We start from the raw sequence: 19,449 nt of genomic DNA, 5'->3' as shown, positions 1-19,449 counted from the left end.
AACAAAGGCTGGTAAACAAGGAACCAGGAAGTAAATGGTGTAAATTAAAGACAGTGGTATGTCTTCCTGTAAGAGTTTACTTTTACATTTTGTCACTTCTTTAGTTTTATTGAGAAAACAGTTTTGAGATTTTACAACAGTTTGGTTTAAAGAAAAAAAACAAAAACAAAACAAAACATGTCCATCTTCTGAAGTCATTTGGATCAAACCTGCACTCTTCATACAAAAAGAGAAAACAAAGCTATGATCTCCTACACAGCAAAGACAAAATATTACCAAGTACTGTTATCTAGTTTCTAGAGCATTCTTGAAATAAGATCAAAATGACAACATTTTAGCAAATAATTCCTTAATATTGATTAAAAAGTAGCAGCTCTACTGGCAGATTATTCACTTATAACATGGGAAAAATGTGAAATATTCTTTTTTATTTCAAGTGCACTGTGACATTTTCGCTAGAAGCTAGATAAAAATACTTGGTAATATTTTGTGTTTTTGCAGAGCGGCCAGTTTCAGCAGGCAGCTCCTGCAGCAGGAATGAGTGAAACCATCGTTAAAGTCAGAAAACTCCTTCCTGCTCCAGGCGGGTTGCCGAGGAGGAACGCCACCTTGGAGAATCACGGCGCGCCGGAGGCGGTTTTCTGAATCTGCTCCTTGAGGATGAGGATGCTCTGCCGCTGCTCCGGCGGCAGCATGGCGATCTGCTCTGGGGTCAGCTGCAGCACCTGCATGATGAGGGCGGCCTGGAAGAGATGGGACGGCGTTAAGCGGCGCTGGCAGGAAACATCGGCGGCGGCGTTGATGAACCCACCTTCTCCTGATCCTGAGTGGAGACCTGACTCTGGCCGGGACTGAAGCCTCCCCCTGAGGACGGGACGCCAGAAATACCCGGACCCTGCAGGACAACAACACAGCCTCAGCTCAGTTCACTCACTTCTTTTGCATTTTCCTTCACCTTATGGATCACGTGTGTCAAACTCAAGGCCCGGGGGCCGACTCTGGCCCGCCGTAGGTTTTTATGCGGCCCTTTAGACTCCAATGAGTCCCTCCATTTTTTTAACAACTCCTCAAAATTCACATAAAATAAACAAATCCCCACATTTTCTCTGATTTTATTAAAAAATAATTCCCAAAATTGGTCAAAAACATTGGGTATAATTGACTGCTGCCTCAGTCTTACTAGATGCCAAGCTATTGTCGCTGATCAATTCGACTAGTAATGAAATGTCACATTTAACATCTTACATTAGTACATATACAAAATTTATCACAAATATTTCTAATCTGGCTTCATAAAATCTGTGATTTTGATTAGAAAAATCGCAAAAACAGTCAAAATCCAATCACAGCTGTTTATTAATATGTTAACAGTTTGATGGGTTTAATCAATACAACCGGCCCTTTAAGAACATCAAGATTTTACCCACAATGGAACTGAGTTTGACACCCCTGGTATAGATGCTCACTGCTGATGACTAGCATTGCTTTAGCTGTTAATGTGTCAACATAACGCGGTAAATCTTAAATTAACACCTGATACGTAAAAGAAACAAAGAGCTTCGATACACTACGACAAGATGACAAGGTCAGCAGAAGCTGGAAGATGCTTTCAGCCAAACAGAAGACAGATTTAAGGCTCCACCCAGTTACCGGTCTTGCAGGCGGAGGAACGTTTGGACCCATGGCGTGGGGGACCGGGCCTTGCATCCCGGGCACCATGGGAACCCTCTGACCTGACACCGGCCCGCGAGCGTCCATCGCCCTCGGGTCACGGCCTGAAGGAAAACAGGTAACAAGCTTTAGGAGAATATGATGCTGAAACGCAAATCTAAGACATTTTCAGAGCTGTGTGAATGAAATTTAAGACCTGTATCAGAAATACAAAAGAAAATCAATAATAAACTAATTGTATTGGTTGGGAATAACAAAGATGAACATTGTCCAGCCAACTGGCAATAAATTTTCACTTAGCCATGATGGAAGTCAAATATGCTAGCTTTACCCTTAGCAACAAAAGAGTATATTAGCAGCCAGTTGACCCAAAGCTCATGACCATAGATAAGGATGGGAATGTAGATCGACCGGTAAATCGAGAGCTTCACTTTTTGGCTCAGCTCCATATTCACCATGACGGACCGGTACAGCAACCGCTTGACAGCAAATGCTGCACCAATCCGCCTGTCGGTCTCCCGCTCCCTTCTTCCCCCATTCGTGAACAAGGTCCGGAGATACTTGAACTCCTCCACTTGGGGCAGGACACCCCCCCTGACCCGGTGAAGGCACTCTACCCTTTTCCGGCTCGAGACCATGGCCTCGGATTTGGAGGCACTGATCCTCATCCCGGCCGCTTCACACTCGGCTGCGAGCCGCTCCAGTGAGAGCTGCAGATCACGACCCGATGAAGCCAAAAGGACCACATCATCCGCAAAAAGCAGAGATGCAATCCTAAGGCCACTAAAACGGATCCCCTCAACACCTTGGCTGCGCCTAGAAATTCTGTCCTTAAAAATAATGAACAGAATTGGTGACAAAGGGCAGCCCTGGGGGAGTCCAACTCTCACCGGAAACGAGCCCGACTTACTGCCGGCAATGCGGACCAGACTCTGACACCGGTCATACAGGGACCTGACAGCCCGTATCAAGGAGCCCGGTACCCCATACTCCCATAGAACCTCCCACAGGGCTCCCCCGAGGGACACAGTCGAACACCTTCTCCAAGTCCACAAAACACATGTAGACTGGTTGGGCGAACGCCCATGCACCCTCCAGGACCCTGCTGAGGGTGTAGAGCTGGTCCAGTGTTCCACGACCAGGACGAAAACCACACTGCTCTTCCTGAATCCGAGGTTCGACAATCCGATGGACCCTCCTCTCCAGGAACCCTGAATAGACCTTGCCAGGGAGGCTTAAGAGTGTGACCCTCCTGTAATTGGAGCACACTCTCCGGTCCCCCTTTTTGAACAGGGGGACCACCACCCCGGTCTGCCAATCCAGGGCAACTGCCCCCGATGTCCATGTGATATTGAAGAGTCGTGTTAACCAACACAACCCCACAACATCCAGAGCCTTAAGGAACTACGGGCGGATCTCATCCACCCCCGGGGCCCTGCCACCAAGGAGCTTTTTGACCACCTCGGTGACCTCATCCCCAGAGATTGGAGAGCCCAACCCAGAGTCCCCAGGCTCAGCTTCCAAAATAGAAGGCATGTCGGTGGGATTGAGGAGGTCTTCGAAGTATTCTGCCCACCTGCCCACAACATGCCGAGTTAAGGTCAGCAGCACACCATCCCCACTGTAAACGGTGTTGGTGCTGCACTGCTTCCCCCTCCTGAGACGCCGGATGGTGGACCAGAATCGCCTCGAAGCCGTACAGAAGTCTTCTCCATGGCCTCTCCAAACTCCTTCCACGCCCGAGTTTTTGCCTCAGCAACCACCCGAGCTGCATGCCGCTTCGCCCGCCGGTACCCATCAGCTGCTTCTGGAGTCCCACAGGCCAAAAAAGCCCGATAGGACTCCTTCTTCAGCCTGACAGCACCCCTTTGGATGCATCCCAAACCCGTTTGTGTCCACCAACGGGTTTGAGAGTTGCTGCCACGACAGGCACCGACAACCTTGCGGCCACAGCTCAGATGAGCCGCTTCGACAATGGAGGCACGGAACATGGTCCACTCAGACTCCATGTCCTCCACGTCCCCCGGAATATGTTTGAAGTTCTGCCGGAGATGGGAGTTAAAGCTCTGCCTCAAAGGGGATTCCGCCAGACGTTCCCAGCAGACCCTCACAACATGTTTGGGCCTGCCAGGTCTGACTGGCATCCTCCCCCACCAGCAGAGCCAACTCACCACCAGGTAGTGGTGAGTGGACAGCTCCGCACCTCTCTTCACCAGAGTGTCCAAGACATATGGCCGCAAATCCGATGAAACGATGACAAAGTCGATCATCGAACCTAAGGAGTCCTGGTGCCAAGTGCACATATGGACACCCTTATGCCTGAACATGGTGTTCGTTATGGACAATCCATGATGAGCACAGAAGTCCAACAACAGAACACCACTCGAGTTCAGATCGCGTTCCTCAGAACAAGGGAGTCCCACGGAGGGGCACTCTCCAGTACCCCCTCTAGGGACTCCAAAAAGGGTGGGTAATCTGAGCTGTCGTTCGGCCCGTAAGCACAAACAACAGTCAGGACCCGTCCCCCCACCCGTAGGCGGAGGGAGGCTACCCTCTCGTTCACCGGGGTAAAGCCCAACGTACATGGGCTGAGATGGGGAGCAACAAGTATGCCCACTCCTGCCCAACGCCTCTCATCCTGGGCAACTCCAGAGTGGAAATATGTCCAGCCCCTCTCAAGGAGACTGGTTCCAGAACCAGAGCCATGCGTCGAGGTGAGACCGACTACTTCTAGCCGGAACCACTCAACCTCACACACTAGCTCCGGCTCCTTCCTCACCAGAGAGTCGGGCTGAGCCCAGCTGTGCCCCCCTCCAGGCCTGGCTCCAGAGTGGGGCCCTGGTGACGCGCGTCCGGGCGAGGGAACGCCAAGTTCAATGTTTTTGATCATCATTGGGGTCTTCGGGCTGCACTTTGTCTGGTCCCTCACCTAGGACCTGTCTGCCTTGGGTGACCCTCCCAGGGGCATGGAGCCCCAGACAGCATAGCTCCTAGGATCATTGGGGCACTCAAACCGCTCCACCACGATAAGGTGGCAGCCCAAGGAAAGTGTTTAAGGCCAACTCATTTTTAAAATGAATTTAAGACATTTCAAGACTTTTTAAGGAACATGTAGCTCAGTCTACAGTTGTAAAATTACTGATTTGTTTTTATTTTGTTTTGTTAATTATTGCCAGCTGGAGTTGATTTTAGCTCTGTAACAAACATAAATCTGATCAATTTAATCTTCAACAACGTGGTTTTCTCCAACTCATACCTCTGGGTTCCATCGGCGGTCCCCGTGGCTCCATCATTGGCGGCCCTCGTGGGTCCACCATCGGCGGCCCTCGCGGGTCCACCATCATGGTCCGCGGCTCAGGCATCGGAGGGCCTCTCATTTCTGGTGGCCCGCCTCCCATCTGTGGCCCGCCTCCCATCTGTGGCCCGCCTCCCATCTGTGGCCCGCCTCCCATCTGTGGCCCGCCTCCCATCTGAGGTCCGCCTCCCATCTGAGGTCCGCCTCCCATCTGTGGCCCACCTCCCATCTGAGGTATATGTACGGGCGGAGCCTGGTGAGGCGGCGGAGCGGCCATGTAGGCCCGGCTAAACACAAACAGTTCAACCAGACTTACATTTTTAGGATTGATCACCGCTTTACAGATTTAGGGCTTTGACAAGCGGTCGGTGCACCGATCTTTAAAAAGCCCGACCCGCCGATTACGATTTTGGCCAGTACAACTGCGTCTGTGGGACACTTTCAGGTCGTCTGCGGTTCACACAGGAGATCACATACATTTGGAAGTCGCATATATTTGGTAATCTCAACAAACACGCAAAAAGAAATGTATGGCTACCTTCACAAAAATCATGAACGTAGCCATAATTTAAACAAAATCTGAAGATTGTTTCTGAATCAAATCCTAAAAATCGGGATTGAATAGTTTGACACTGAGAGTCACGTCTCTACTCCATTTTGTTTTCAACCAGCCAAACAAGCTGGACCTAATCCTGCTAACAGCTGTTGATGTTTCTTACTTGGGGTCGATGACCTCTCCAGTGACAGACAGCAGAGTTCCTCCTCTGGGATCATTGGGTCCGTCGCCCAACAGACCTCTGGGTGGGATGCCGCCCGGTCCTACAACAACAACAAAAATCAATCAAAAGCCAAAAAACACGTCATGAGTTTTCTTTAACAGCGCTGAGTGGGCTGAATTTCCTGGCAGACACACACACCTATAAAAGGTGTTGGCTTTAATGCCGGTCCCGAGCCGTTCTGGGTCAGATTAAACCAACTCACTACAGACAGCGACTGGCAGAAAAACAGGATTCTCCAGTCTAAAGCAAAATGTCCCACAGCGAGACATCTGGGCGGATTTCACTCTTTGACCAACACAAACACATAAATGTAACGAATGGCGTCCTATAAATGAAATGTAATCAGGCCGAGTGTTTCTGTTCGACAACAGCTGGTAGTTTTCCTCTTCCAGAGAGATTAATGCCTAAAGGCTCCATCACATCTGTAAGATCCTGGAAAATATTAACTGTGCAGGACAAGAAAAAGCTCTTTGTTTTGGTCTGGAGCCGTTGTTCTCAAAGAGAGAAGCATTTAGACAAAAACAAAAGACTAAAGAAGCTCCAGTGTAAACGTAACGTACTCATGTATGATTAGCACTACATCAACATAGTTTTACACAAGTAAAAAGTAAAACATAGCCATCCAACAAATTTGTCAGGAGAAAAAATGTATTTGGTAAAAAGTCTACTCACGAACTGCGTAACTGATCAAAACATCGGTCATTTAATATCAAAAAACTTACATCAAACAGACCAAAATATAAACCTCAGTGGAAATTTTGGAATTTTCAGAACCAAAATGACAATAATTGAAATTGGTAACAAAAATAATGAAATCAGGCAAAAGAAAATGTCTCCAAATCAGTTCATTTGAATAAAAAAATTGATGAAACTTTAAACAAAAACTGCAGGTCTGTCTGGTGAATTTTAGGTTAAAGCATGCTTGTTTTTCATTCAGTGGGTAGAAACTCCAGAAATTTTACTCAAAAGTAGAAATACTTTATAATAAAATCAATCAATTAAAAATAACCCGTAGTAAAAATACTCATATAATTACTTCTTTCAAAACAGTAACTCCAGTAAATGTAACTAGTTACATTTACTGATAACATTATGTGCCAACGATCGCCATCACTTGATCATTATATTTTATAATAATAATGATTATAATAATAATGATTATTATTATTTTATAATAATAATCATTATTATTATATTTATTTTAATGCCCTTTCACTCTGCAACAACATGCTCTGTTTTTATTTAAATGATCTAATTTTAATTAAAATGCTCAACAAAAGGAAAAGTTTTTTTAATAGACAAATAGAAAAGTGAGTCTCAAAAACCACAAACATGGAAACTGATTGGCCTGGATCTGTCAACAGAGAGATTTTAAAAATAAAATTAAACATCATGCATAAGCTGGAGCAAGTCACAATGATTAAACTCTTCAGTGTGGAATTTGTAACTGAGAGGAGAAGCTGCAGCTTTATAAGCAACAGAAATAAGTTTTAAAAAGGAGCAGGAAGCTTCTATAAACTTCTCCGTAAAACAGTTTCAGCAAATAAGAGGAAGCTGAACAGTTTCTAACAAAGCGGCTCTGTTTTTATCATTTAGAAGAGTCCAGCTGTACAGACAGGCTAATAGTTAGCTAGCAATGCTAACTGGACAAATATAAGGCGGTACAGACAGCTGGGCTATCACCCTGTTTTTATTTATAAATAATAATAGAATCATGTTTAACTGCAGAGCTGGGCAATGCTGACTGCCCTCTTTAACACATGGTTACCTGAGGATAGACAGAGAGAAAATCAAAGATAGAGAGATAAAAAAAGTTAGAGAAAAAGAGAGAAAGATAGAGGCAAAGATAGAGAGACAAAAAAGATAGAGACAAAGACAGAGACAGTGATAGACATACAGTGAGAGAGATAGATAGGTGAGAGAGGTGTGAGTGAACAAAATGGAGCAAGAGATGAAGTGAACGAGCGAGAAAGAGGTGAGAGAGATCAGCTCAGTTGACATCAGCAGGTCAGATCTTTACAAAAAGTGGCAAAAGGAAATGAGCCAAAGAAATCTCTGATTCCTACACAGAAATAAGAGCATTTTATGAGAAGAAAATCTCTTCACTAAATCACATTTGTGTGATAAAAAAACCCAAAACATCCTTCTTTAGAACAAATCCACAAAATATAAAATTGCATCTTCCTCTGTTTTCCTGGCAGCAGCCAGTGACTGCATGTTGGCATTTTGGATCATTTCGCAGCTCCATGTTCAGAAAGAAAAACGAAAGACAGAAAAGACTAAAACACAAATATTACCCAGAGAAACAGCGAGTGAAAACTCCACATCAGTATTTATTGAAGCTTCCTGAACGTCTTTGGATGATTTTCCACACATTTCTCTACATGACCAGAGCAGCTCATTATGCAGTGTGCATAGGCCTGTCACGATAAACAATAAATCAATTAATCGCACGATAAATTAAAACCATCTACGTCATTTTAATTATCGCCTTTATCGTCTCTTCCGGCCTTTTTCTCTTTCTGTTGATGAAAAAAGGCTCAACTCCGCTGCTCTCCACTGACCCTCCCTTCCTCATTTCCTTAGTGTAATGTCCAGCGCACACGACACCATCTTAGAGCTGTCGGTCGATTGTCGGCCCATTTTCAAAATCTGAGACCACACATTAGCCGACAGAAATCCTAGGTATAACGGTTCCATCGGGTTCGATGTGCCGTGTGGTGTCCAACAGTGGGCACAACATAATGGCTACAAGTCCAGCTAACTAATTTTAAAACCAGGCATTAATCAATGCTTTACTACAATCTACCTGCAACGCATGTGGCTCTAGTGTCAGCGTAACGTCCTGACTGAATGAAAATCATTAGAACCGATTTATGTCACGTTAACGAAGAACAGCTGAAAAGTTACCGGGTTCATCAACGTAGCGATTTCGCTCCAACTCCTCCCCTCGTCATTTCTATATTCTTTGTACGAAATGTTTTATAAACATTAATGTTGTTTCCACATATCATCTCCAATGTCCGCTGGACTTCGGGTTGCGCCGTGTCAGCTGTTTGGGATTCCCCTCGGTAATTTCCCCTCAGAAAGCAGGAGGAGAATCCGGCTTTCTGATTGGCTACCTGTCACATTCAACAGGCTGCGGTAACGATCCCAGCGGGGAAAAACCCCTGATTTAGATCGGAGGGGCCACAACGATCTACCAATCTACCGTAAATAGGCCTTTTGCTAAAAGCAATAAATCATTTGATCTTATAATAATTTGAATGAGCTCAATAATTTCCGTTTGCTAGATTTATTGTTTTCCCTTTTCTCTATTCCTACCAAAAACTGGATGTCAAACGTCTTCAGTCTTTTGGTCTCAATTGGACCTTTTTTTGAAGGACAGTTTTGTTAACAGGGACTTCATAATTCATTTTAATTGTCGTTTCTGATGTTTTGTTTATTTATTTTGGATATTTAAAACGTCTTCCAGTTCCACTGTTAAATGCTCATTAGAATTCAAAGTTTATTGATCTCTGATAATTTATTACACTACCAAAAAATTATTCTCAAAACAACAATTTTATCATTTATTACAATAACTTCTCAGACAATTTATCGGCCAGCAAACTTTGTTATCGCGACAGGCCTAATTATAAAGCATAATATTGCTTTTACAGACAAAAGTTGAGGATTATTGTGAAACTGATCCAAAAGCCCTTGAGTTTCTGACCCGGTATCTTTTCATACCCAGACTCTCCTTCATGACGCAGCATTTTCTGCACCAGTTATCATCGCACTCTCACTCTCAGTTCATGAACAGTCTTGATAATCGCTCTCAGGGTGCAGAGTTAAACAGCAAAAGGAATTAGGAAGAAGCAGACATGCAAGCAGAAACAGTGGAAATCAAACAGTGAAATCCACAGAGTCCACTTTATGTGGACAGCGTCTGTCCTGCGGAGTCTACTGAGCTGTCAGGGGGACTGAGGGGTGACAGTGATACCTTGAGGCCGCTCGAGAGCGGCAGGTCCGGCTGATCCTGTGGGGGAATTCTGTAGGTTTCCTGAGCCAGCATTAAAGTGAAAAGAACAGGAGACACAGGACTCAAGACAGCGAAGCGGCAGTTTGGGGCTAATCACATCGTCGCATGCACACCGAAAGACACAGGGAGGCTTCACTTTAAAATGAAAACGTGGCAAATGTGCAGAAAACAAAGAATCAATTTTCATATCTGACATTTAGCGACACAATGAAGAGGAAAGGATCTGATCCAGGTGAGAACATTAGCAGCGGCTCTGGTGACACCTAGTGGCTGTAGTGAGTGAGAAAGTATTCAAACTAGAGCTGCAACTAACGATTCTTCTATTGATTATGCTGACAATTAATTGATTAATCAGACTTTAAAAATTACACAGTTTCCTAAAAGGAGATTTTGTTTTATTCATACAGAATTTTAGCCAGGTGAAGCTAAAATTATAACACAAGAGGAGTTCTGGGCAGAACATTTTTACAGATGAACATTTTTGTCTTTTATGTTAAATCATGTTTACGTTTTATTTTGTACAGTTTTGATTTAATTTCTGCTCTGAATATTGTTTTTCTTTCAGCTAATGGAATGTTTTAGCGTCTTTATACTCCAGTTGATGAATAATCAATTACTTATTTAGTTCACGATTACTTCAAAAATCAGTTCATCCTTATTAATCCAATTGTTTTCAGACTAATTCAGAAATATGTGCTGCCAGAAAAAAGGAAATGTTTTGTTGTAAAATTAAATTGAACGACTTCCTATTTAAAATGTTTACAGATCCATATTTCAGGACTTCTTTGGAAGTTTGTTACCTCCATCGGTTTTCCAGAAACAAAACCCTCGTTGGCTCTTTAAAATAAAAAAATCTTTCCGTGAGTCTTCTAGATAAGAATATAAAGTTTCAGGCTGAACTCCAAGTACTGAGGAGTCATCAGTCACCGCCACAGTAAAGTCTCTGTGTGGGGACAAATTTCCAAATTGAGGAAATTCAATCGAATCAGTTTTAACCTTCTTGAAGTTGCAGGATCATTTATTGCTTCTAAAAAAATGTTTACTCATGTACGCCTGTGGAGGAGCTCATTTCAGAGGGCTACTGTCTGTAACTTATTTATTTTTTTTTTTACAAACCCAACCTTCAAAACAGGGTGTTAATCTCAACCATTTTCTCATAGGTTTCTATGGCGATGCTTTGGAAACTTAAAAGAGCATGACTCTAGCTTTGCTTATACAGATAATCTAATGCAAAACGTCCCCAGATGATTTATTTCTGCCTCTGACCACAGACTGCAGTCTTCCATGGCGACCGGCGCTGCTGCCACCGAGCTCAGCACAGATCCACGCTGCATTTCAAATCAACTCCAAATGCGACGCCTGATCTTCATAACCCAGCAGGGATTTCAACGCACGTCGCAGAAACTCAGAGAAACCTCAGAAATCAGACATAACCTTCCCTGTTTGTGGTCAGTCAGAAACCAAACTACATTTATTTGATAAACAGCAGAATAATGAGACAGATGGTGATGATGTCACGACTTCCTAAGCTTCTGATAAGTTAAAAATAGACACACTTGTTGGTGTACTTCAGTGCAACACCTGCTCTATGTATAACATCTAAATATATTAAAATGTGGGCCTTCACAACTCAGATTTAACTTTGGGTGCAATTTTATGAAACCTGAAGGTTCATCTGCAGGGAGACTCCTCGAAATAGACCTGAGGCAAGATCTCAAAACATCAACAGAGGAACTTCCAGATGAAGAAGAAACCCAAGCATAAGAAATTCATATTAACTTACAAATCTGAAGAGAGACTGAAAAAATATCAATGTAAGATGTGCATTATTTTGGTATTTAGCAAATGGAAATAATCTTGGTAATCCTCACTGACCAAAAACCGGAAAAGAACCGATTTAATGCAGACAATATTAAATACTTTCTTTGAAGCCTGTATACTTTCTGAATTTATGATAATGATAATTGATGCTAAAATGTTACATTTTTAGATTTGTTAGTTTTAAAATGGAAGCCTGCCATATTTTTAAAGTGATTTGGGTGATCTGTAGTTTGTTTAGTTTGGCCTAAATCAGCTGTCGACTTTGTTAACTTTTAATTCTTTTCATCTAAAGAGAACTCCAGGCGAACCAGAACCGGTCAGTACAAACCAGAATGTTCAGTGTGTTTGCTGGTCAGATGTGTTGGGTTGGGAGAGCCAAATGTAAATACAGGAACCAGATTCTGTGTTTTGTATCATAGTAGAAAGTGGGAATAATTTAATCTCATCACCAGCATGTCTCTGGGTATTATTAACATTCTAATCTGAGAAGTATTGGAAATACTTTTGAGACTACAGTATGTCTTGAAAGTTGAATTTTATGCTTCAAAAATGATGCATGACCTTTGTTTATTAGCATATTTACTCGACCACATCCCATAATGCAATGCAATCCTTACTATGGCCTCGAGTGAGTAAAATAAGAAACGAATAGTGATTACCTGGAGGTCCGATTGGTCCGGGTCCTTGTGCGGGGCCCGGTACAGACATGTTGGGGACAACGCCCATGTTGGCGGGCTGCATCATCTGAGGGGCTCCATTCACATGCATGACCGGCTGATAATGAGACAAAGCTCAGATTAATATGGTGGGCGATACAGAGTTAGGGTTTTACTGCTGTATTTTGTTGAAGTATTGTGAGAACAATAAAAATTACTATTAAAAAAACATTATTACTTCTTTTTTAGATATCTGTATGGTTGTGAATGCATGATGCAGCATTCATATCAACAAACACACAGATGCTGCTGCTGATAAACATTCCCATTTGAAATATGTTTCTTCAGGACAACACCTGCTTAAAGAGAGTGATTTAAACTGCACATAGTAACTGCATTTAAACAAATTTGATTAAATTCATGGATGCTCTTGTGGAATAAACCGGTGGAACAAAATATTAAAAATAATAATTTCTTACAGGATCATTTTCATGATAATGATGAATAATGCAATAAATTCCCACTCCTCACTAACCCTGTAAAGCGTTTGCCTGCTTTCAGTCTTAATTAATTTTTCTTTAATTTTCAACCTTCACTAAACACAATTACAGAGTTTATAGTGATTATGTGTGATTTATTTAACCACCTCAGGACAGTGAAAGTTTGCTTTATGTTTTTAAATTATGTGAATCCCAGAAATCGGAGCAGAGTCTCCAACTTCAGTCCTTGAAAGCAACCATCCTGCAACTTTTGGAAGCATCCTTTTTCTAACACACCTGCCTCAAATGGCTGGATTTCCTCATGTAGCTCTGCAAAGCTCTGGCAACGAGACATTTATTAGATTCAGGTGTGTTTGGGCAGGGACGCCCTTATAAGTTGCAGAATAGTCGCTGGTGAGGATTGGAGTTGGAGAGAGGGTTGGCGTTTATCTTACCACAGGTTGTGGCTGAGACACCTGCACATTGGGCTGAACTGGAGGATTGACAGGCGGTGCTCCTCCACCCTGACTGCTGGACACCAGGGGCTGAACAGCTGTTTGACGATGCAACATTTTCTGTACAAAAATGAAAAGCAGTTTCATCAAAATCTTAATACCCAAATGTTGCCATGAAGAACAACCTATTTGTCCTTTTCTTTGCGATAAACGATAATATTGTTGTTTTGAGACCATTTTCAGGTATTGTAATTGGAATGGCATAATAATGCAAGAACACATTCTCAAAGATCAATAAACTTAAAATTTTAATTTAACACTGTAACCGGGAGACGTTTGAAATATCCAAAGTAAATAAACAAAACAACAGAAACAACAAATAAATTTAATTATGAAGTCTATGTAAACAAAATTGTCCTTCAGAAAAAAGGGGCTAGTTGAGACCAAAGCACCAGACTGAAGACTTTCAGTTTTTGGTAGAAAGAGAGAAAAGAGAAAAACGACAAATCATGCAAATGGAAATTACTGAGCTCATTTTAATTTATCATGCGATTAGCTGATTTATTGCTTATTGACACGCCTAATTCTCACCAAAGCGATCTCCGGGTCAACGATCCGCATCACGACCTGCGCCTGCAGCAGAGCGTAGGCCAGCTGCGGGTTCTGCAGCAGCATGTTCCTCGCCTCCTGGGGGCTGTTTTGTACACACAGCTGGGGAGAGAAATCAAATTTCACAAATCAGGCAAAGAAAACATTAGGTTAAAAGGTACACACTGGATGGAAGCTTCAAAATAAGGAGGTAAACAAAGATGCAAACTTTCATACAATTACAGACTTACCTCAGCAGAGTTCTTGCTACATTTAAGCTCAGTTTTTTATGTTTTAACTGTGAAATTTTGGACAGTCAGTCACACAGATCCAGTAAACCAACTTACCTTCATTTGTTTCATCAACTCAAACATCTGCTCAGGTGGAAGACTCGCCACAGCTCTGCTGATGGACTCTGGAGCCTCCTCTGGCGACACACTGTCTCCAAAAGGAGACTCGATGATGGGGGTTCCAGTCCCCAGACCTGTGCAGAAAAGGAAGAACGGTTTCTTCATACAAAGACAGGAATTATAACCACATCTCCTTTGCTTTAAGTAATGCAGTTACTTACTTTTGAGCTCTTCTTTATTTTTTTCACTAGCTGCATTGTCGACTCTGAGAGCCCGACCACTGAACTCTCTCCCGTTCAGGTTCCTCATGGCGCTGAGGGCCGTTTCCTGGTCCTGGTATTCACAGAAGCCATATCCTTTTGGCTTTCCTGTCTCTCTATCATACACTAACCTGAGAAAAACAAGGGGCATACACTCACAATAACATCTACATCATAAAAAGAAGCAACGGATGACACATATTAATAAATTACGACATCATAGAGAAGATTTTTTTGTTTAAATAATTCAATTTAAAAACTTAACCTCATTTAGATTCATTATATACAGCAGGGGTGTCAAACTCATTTTTATTTTGTGCCATATCAAAAATCTGAATGTTCTTAAAGGGCCGGTAGTGCTAGATGGTACTGATAAAACCCCTTAAATTGTTAAATTAGCAATAAATAGCTGTTTTAGCAGCTCTTAAAATTAAATAATATTGAACATCTTTTCCACTGACCAGTTCTTTCAGGCTTTTGTGATTGTTTTTGTGTTTTCTGTAATTTTTACGATATATGACGTTAAATGTGACTTTTTATTAATTGCTATATTATATAACAATTATAACTTGACATGAAGTAAAGCTGTGGCAACAGTCACTTAAACCAAATGTGTTTGGAAAACTTTTAGTAAAATTTGAAAAAATATATGGGAATCTGTCAATTTTGTGTGAGTTTTGTGGATTTGTGAAAAACTGGAGGGATTTATTGATGTAATTTGGAGTCTAGAGGGCCAAGTATAAAGTTACGACGGGCCAGATTTGGCCCTTGGGTCTTGAGTTTGACACATGTGATATACAGAATGATAAGTTTCCTTTTTTAGAGTAGTTTTAATCCAAAGAATGCAGGAGTTGTAGCCCATGTTCAGGTTTGACTCCACACCTGTTGAATCTCCCCCAAAAGTAAATACTGAATAACATACTTCACCACCGTCTTAAGGATGTGACTGTGCCTGTTTCTTGCATCCAACTTCCTGCTAGGTCAAGAATGTTCTCCAGGATTGTGTATGACATTTTGCATGTAATATTCCAAATTTAGTTTTTAATTTAATTGATTTACAGAAATCAGCTGCCTTATCTAATATATTCTACTTTACTTAGAGACACTTGTATTAAACAAAACAATTGGTGGAGACAATAATGTGTCTGTTATGTCTTTTATTGTACTTTTTATCGTCCTGATTTCTTTTTTATGTAATTTGGACTCGAGTCTGTAATAAAATCTATCCATATGTGCACTTTTATCCTTGTAATGTTTCTCCTTTACTTACCTGAAGCTGACAACAAGTCCGACTTCGGAGAATATGTCTTTCAACTGCTCTTCTGTGGCTTCATATGGAATGTTTCCAACTGAAATAAGAATTCAAATGACAGAATATTAAATAAAAACAAAAAAGAAGCTAACATTTCAAATTACGAAGCTATTTGCTTATTAGCGTCGAGTTTTGTTCCTCCGCTACATGGCCATATGTGTAAGATAGGAGGTCTCCATTCATTAGCTGATTTATTTGACTGTTTCATGCTTTGACCGCTTCTATTAAAGCTGAACTCACCGAAAACTGATCGTAGTGACCTGTCCACGGCTGGGTCTCTGTTCGCGGCGGCAGCTGCGGCCGCAGCGGCCACGGTAGCTGCAGCAACGTTCGCCATTTTGGGGACAACAATGAACGTAACACCGGAGGATATCAGCAGGAGACAACATCCGGTTGTTAGAAGAGGCGCCGCGCTCAAACACCAGCAGCGCGACCTCTCTCGACCTCTTGAAAAATTTCACTAACCTATCCCCGAGAGTTTTAATTTATTCCGTTATTAACGTCGAACAACGCCGAAGACAACCGGTCGTCACTTTCCATTAGAACACAGATGGCGCTGTTGCTACGGTAACCGTTGCTGCCTTCTTTTTTCCCCCAGCATAGAAACAGAGAGATGGACGGTTACAAAGTCACGTTTTCCTTCCTAAAAAGTCAACCAGGTGAACTGAACGATGGAGATGCAGCTTCCCCGCAAGAGAGCAGAAGATTAGGTCAGTAATTGTTTTATTTTTATACTTTTTATGTGCTGGTTATCTGGTAAACAGTAGCCGTTAAAATATCAGGAGGGTGTTGCAGTTAGTTAACAGTTAACACCTGTGGAGGCTGATAAAAGAGAGACCGAGACTTGTACATTAAATTTGTAGAAAAAACACATTAATTTCATAGAAGTTTATCTATTCTTGTTGAAATACACTACAAAATATTTATACCGCTTTAACTTTTTAACATTCCATCACATTATAACTATAAGCTTGGATTTTATGGTTGTGAAGTGACAGAAAAGACACAAGGATACATTTTGTTTAGATTTTCTTTACAAATATAAATATCAAAAGTGTGATTTGTAGTTGTATTTATATTTAACACAAGTAAAACACACCAATGCTTAGACACTGCGGTTTTTTAAATTAAAGCAATTACAAAATTAAATTGGTAACTGGATGATATGGGCTACAAAATAAAGTTCACAAACACTTTCCAACCAGTCTGACTGAGTTTGACAGATGAATGAGAAAATGCATGCCACACTTTTCCAAGTTTTATTTGTGAAAAATGTTTTATACTTTTCTGACATCACATACAATCTCAATGAAGAACATTGAAGATTAACATTGTAAATCTTTGTCTCATTTGTTCAAAGAACATTGCAGGGATTAATATTTCCAAACCTAACTAAGGCAGATTGACAGTCTTATCTTAATTGTGTTGTTCTCTCATTTGACATTTAACTTGCTAATTGAGGCCTGTGTATTTTGAGGTTGTTGGCTGTTTGCAATATTTGCTGACTTTTTCTTTGCTGCTGCTTCCTGTTTCTTTCCTGTGGCACCTATATAATTTTTTGGCCAGAATGATGGTCAGCAACTATTGCTTTTCTATGGTCATCATCGCTGATGTTTTCCTCACTGCATCATGTTAACAGAGACCTGCCAACAGAGGCAGCAACCCTTGATGATGATCAGTAATTTAAATAGCAACACATGATACTTCCCCCACCTAAATCCAGTGAGAAACCAGGGAAGTACTTAGATTTTACAAACAACTTTTTGTTTCTGAACACTTGAGGTTAGATTTGAATGATTTCTAATCTCTGCAAAGTCCAGCAAATTTTTAAAGTATGTCCTGATTCATAAATTTACATATAAAAAATATTCTGGATTCTGAAAACCTCTTGCTTGAGGGTAGCTTTAAAAATTGCAGTAAAGTGTACTTATGTCTATAGAAAAGACTATAGACGTCTTTTTTATAGACGTCTATAGAAGTTCCTTATGCAGGACTTCTGCATAAAGAAAAATGTCATTATAGTTATAATGAGTTTGTACATAAATACATTAGTTCTGGAGACATTGACTGTTTATCAGGAAGTTGTACACCAATAAATAGTACATTTGAGAAGATTTTCAATTTATTACTCTCTTGAGAAGTCAAACAAAAATATATAGTTAACCTGAATCATTTTCAAAATGTTTATGGAAATAATATATTTTCCAGACACTAGTTTGTCTTTTTTTTGCCTTTTTCTTTCAAACGGACCAGAAATAGTTTCTAAATTAATGGATAAAGAAAGCAAAAACTAGCAGTTTATGTTAATATTGAGCCAAGAAGTCTGTGTTTCTATTGTTTCACAAATTCAGATATCTGTAGCAAACAGAGTAGATAAATATAGTATAAATATCTGCCAGTGAGGAAATTCAGGTGTACAAGTAGAAAAAATTATTTACCCCCCAAAATAATATTATAGTTTAAAAATAGGGCAAACTATGTTTATATTTCTCTAATATATAGCAGAAAGTATCCCCAGGACATTTTTATGCAAAGAAATTCAGCAATTCCCTCTGAGCGATCCCTTGGCAACAAGGGAGAATAAACGCCGTTTTAACAGGTAGGAATGTCTGGCAGAACCAGACTCAGGCAGGGCAGCCATCTGCTGCGACCAGGGACAAGAAGAGGGGGAAAAAACTAGAAACAGAAGCACTAAAAACAAAAATAACCACAATAACTGCTCTGAAAATCAACCAGATCCAGAAAACCATGAAGAAAATTTACAGCCCACGCGCAATTTAACATTTGAACTGTAAGTTTTCATCAGGTATGTATGCATTTGAATTTTGACCTATAGCCGGTAATAATGAATTTTCGCTTCTGTTCTTTTGACGGAGCGAAAAAAATATGTTCGCTTGGTTCCACTGGGGCTCGAACCCAGGACCTTCTGCGTGTAAAGCAGACGTGATAACCGCTACACTATGGAACCAACTGGTTTCGCGATCGCCTGGACTCGGCATATAACATGACACCAGACGAATGCGCAGTTTCGCGTGCATTGCAGAGCGCGGTTGTTTGTGACAACGTATGGGAATGACAGCGCGGAAAGTCACGGTGTCCTCCACGCTGCCGCTGCGCTGTCTCTGTCCCAGCTCGCTCGCCTGCTTACTTTCGGCTGCTCCTGTTTACGTCCAGTTGAGGGTCGATTCCTGTTGGGACGTTTAGCTTTTGTCTCTGATCACCCTGGGCTGCAGCTTGTGAACTATAAACACGGAGTGGAGCGAATCCCCTTAATTTGTCCCTATTTCTTTTCTCGTCTTCCGCCGACTCGCCCGGGCCGCTGGTCGAGATTAGCGTCCGGAACAAAGCTGTTTTTGCGTGTCCTGCTGGTATGGTACGTGATTAGTGTGTGCACGGTCAAACTGAAGGAAATGGCTCGCTGCTGCTGCTGCACCTCGCCAGCTTATGATGTCATGTGAATGTGGGACACTGATGTGTTGTGTGAAAAATACGGATATGTCGCGGAGATAAAGATCGCATATTTAGCAGGAACATTTACAGTGATCAAGTTTGACAGAAAGAATCTTATTCGCAGTCAAGAAATGTACATCCACCCATCATCACTATGAATGTCATGTTAATTTGGAGCTGTTAATCAGCTGGTCTTTCTCAGGGTGGAATGATTATATAACAATCTACTTGAAAGACTAGAAAAAATCCAATTAGGTTTAGAGTTTAGATTTATATTATATAATTACTGACTAACATGTGGTCAAGTTC

General features: G+C 41.6%; 2 protein-coding genes and 1 non-coding gene across 4 annotated transcripts in view; 1 reads left to right on the top strand and 2 right to left on the bottom strand.

Annotated features, from left to right (window-relative positions):
• Positions 1-69: 69 nt before the first annotated feature.
• On the bottom strand, positions 70-16,246 carry cstf2 (cleavage stimulation factor, 3' pre-RNA, subunit 2). 2 transcript variants are annotated; one of them, XM_044127904.1, is made up of 13 exons: positions 15,931-16,167; positions 15,649-15,727; positions 14,340-14,509; positions 14,116-14,252; positions 13,772-13,891; positions 13,181-13,300; positions 12,250-12,364; positions 9,731-9,790; positions 5,686-5,785; positions 4,928-5,253; positions 1,651-1,775; positions 812-895; positions 70-743 (listed from the first exon to the last, which is right to left on the bottom strand). In XM_044127904.1, exons 1-13 carry the CDS (start codon positions 16,025-16,027, stop codon positions 618-620), a joined length of 1,659 nt encoding a protein of 552 aa, XP_043983839.1. In that variant the 5' UTR covers positions 16,028-16,167; the 3' UTR covers positions 70-617. The 2 variants fall into 2 exon arrangements, with proteins under 2 accessions (XP_043983839.1, XP_043983840.1); XM_044127905.1 differs by lacking the exon at positions 9,731-9,790 and having other exon boundaries at positions 15,931-16,246.
• A 7-nt stretch (positions 16,247-16,253) lies between these two features.
• Positions 16,254-19,449, top strand: part of bcorl1 (BCL6 corepressor-like 1) — a 45,478-nt gene continuing 42,282 nt past the window's right edge. Inside the window, exon 1 of the mRNA XM_044127899.1 lies at positions 16,254-16,400. The gene's annotated coding sequence lies outside the window, so the exon portion shown is untranslated. The remainder of the gene's footprint in view (positions 16,401-19,449) is intronic.
• trnav-uac lies at positions 18,586-18,658 on the bottom strand. The gene has a single exon. It is a non-coding gene; the product is annotated as a tRNA-Val (tRNA).

The sequence above is a fragment of the Gambusia affinis genome, linkage group LG09 (genome assembly GCF_019740435.1).
Source record: "Gambusia affinis linkage group LG09, SWU_Gaff_1.0, whole genome shotgun sequence".
NCBI lineage: Eukaryota > Metazoa > Chordata > Actinopteri > Cyprinodontiformes > Poeciliidae > Gambusia > Gambusia affinis.
Note: the sequence above shows the minus strand (reverse complement) of the source record. Positions and strands in the feature narration are given on the sequence as shown.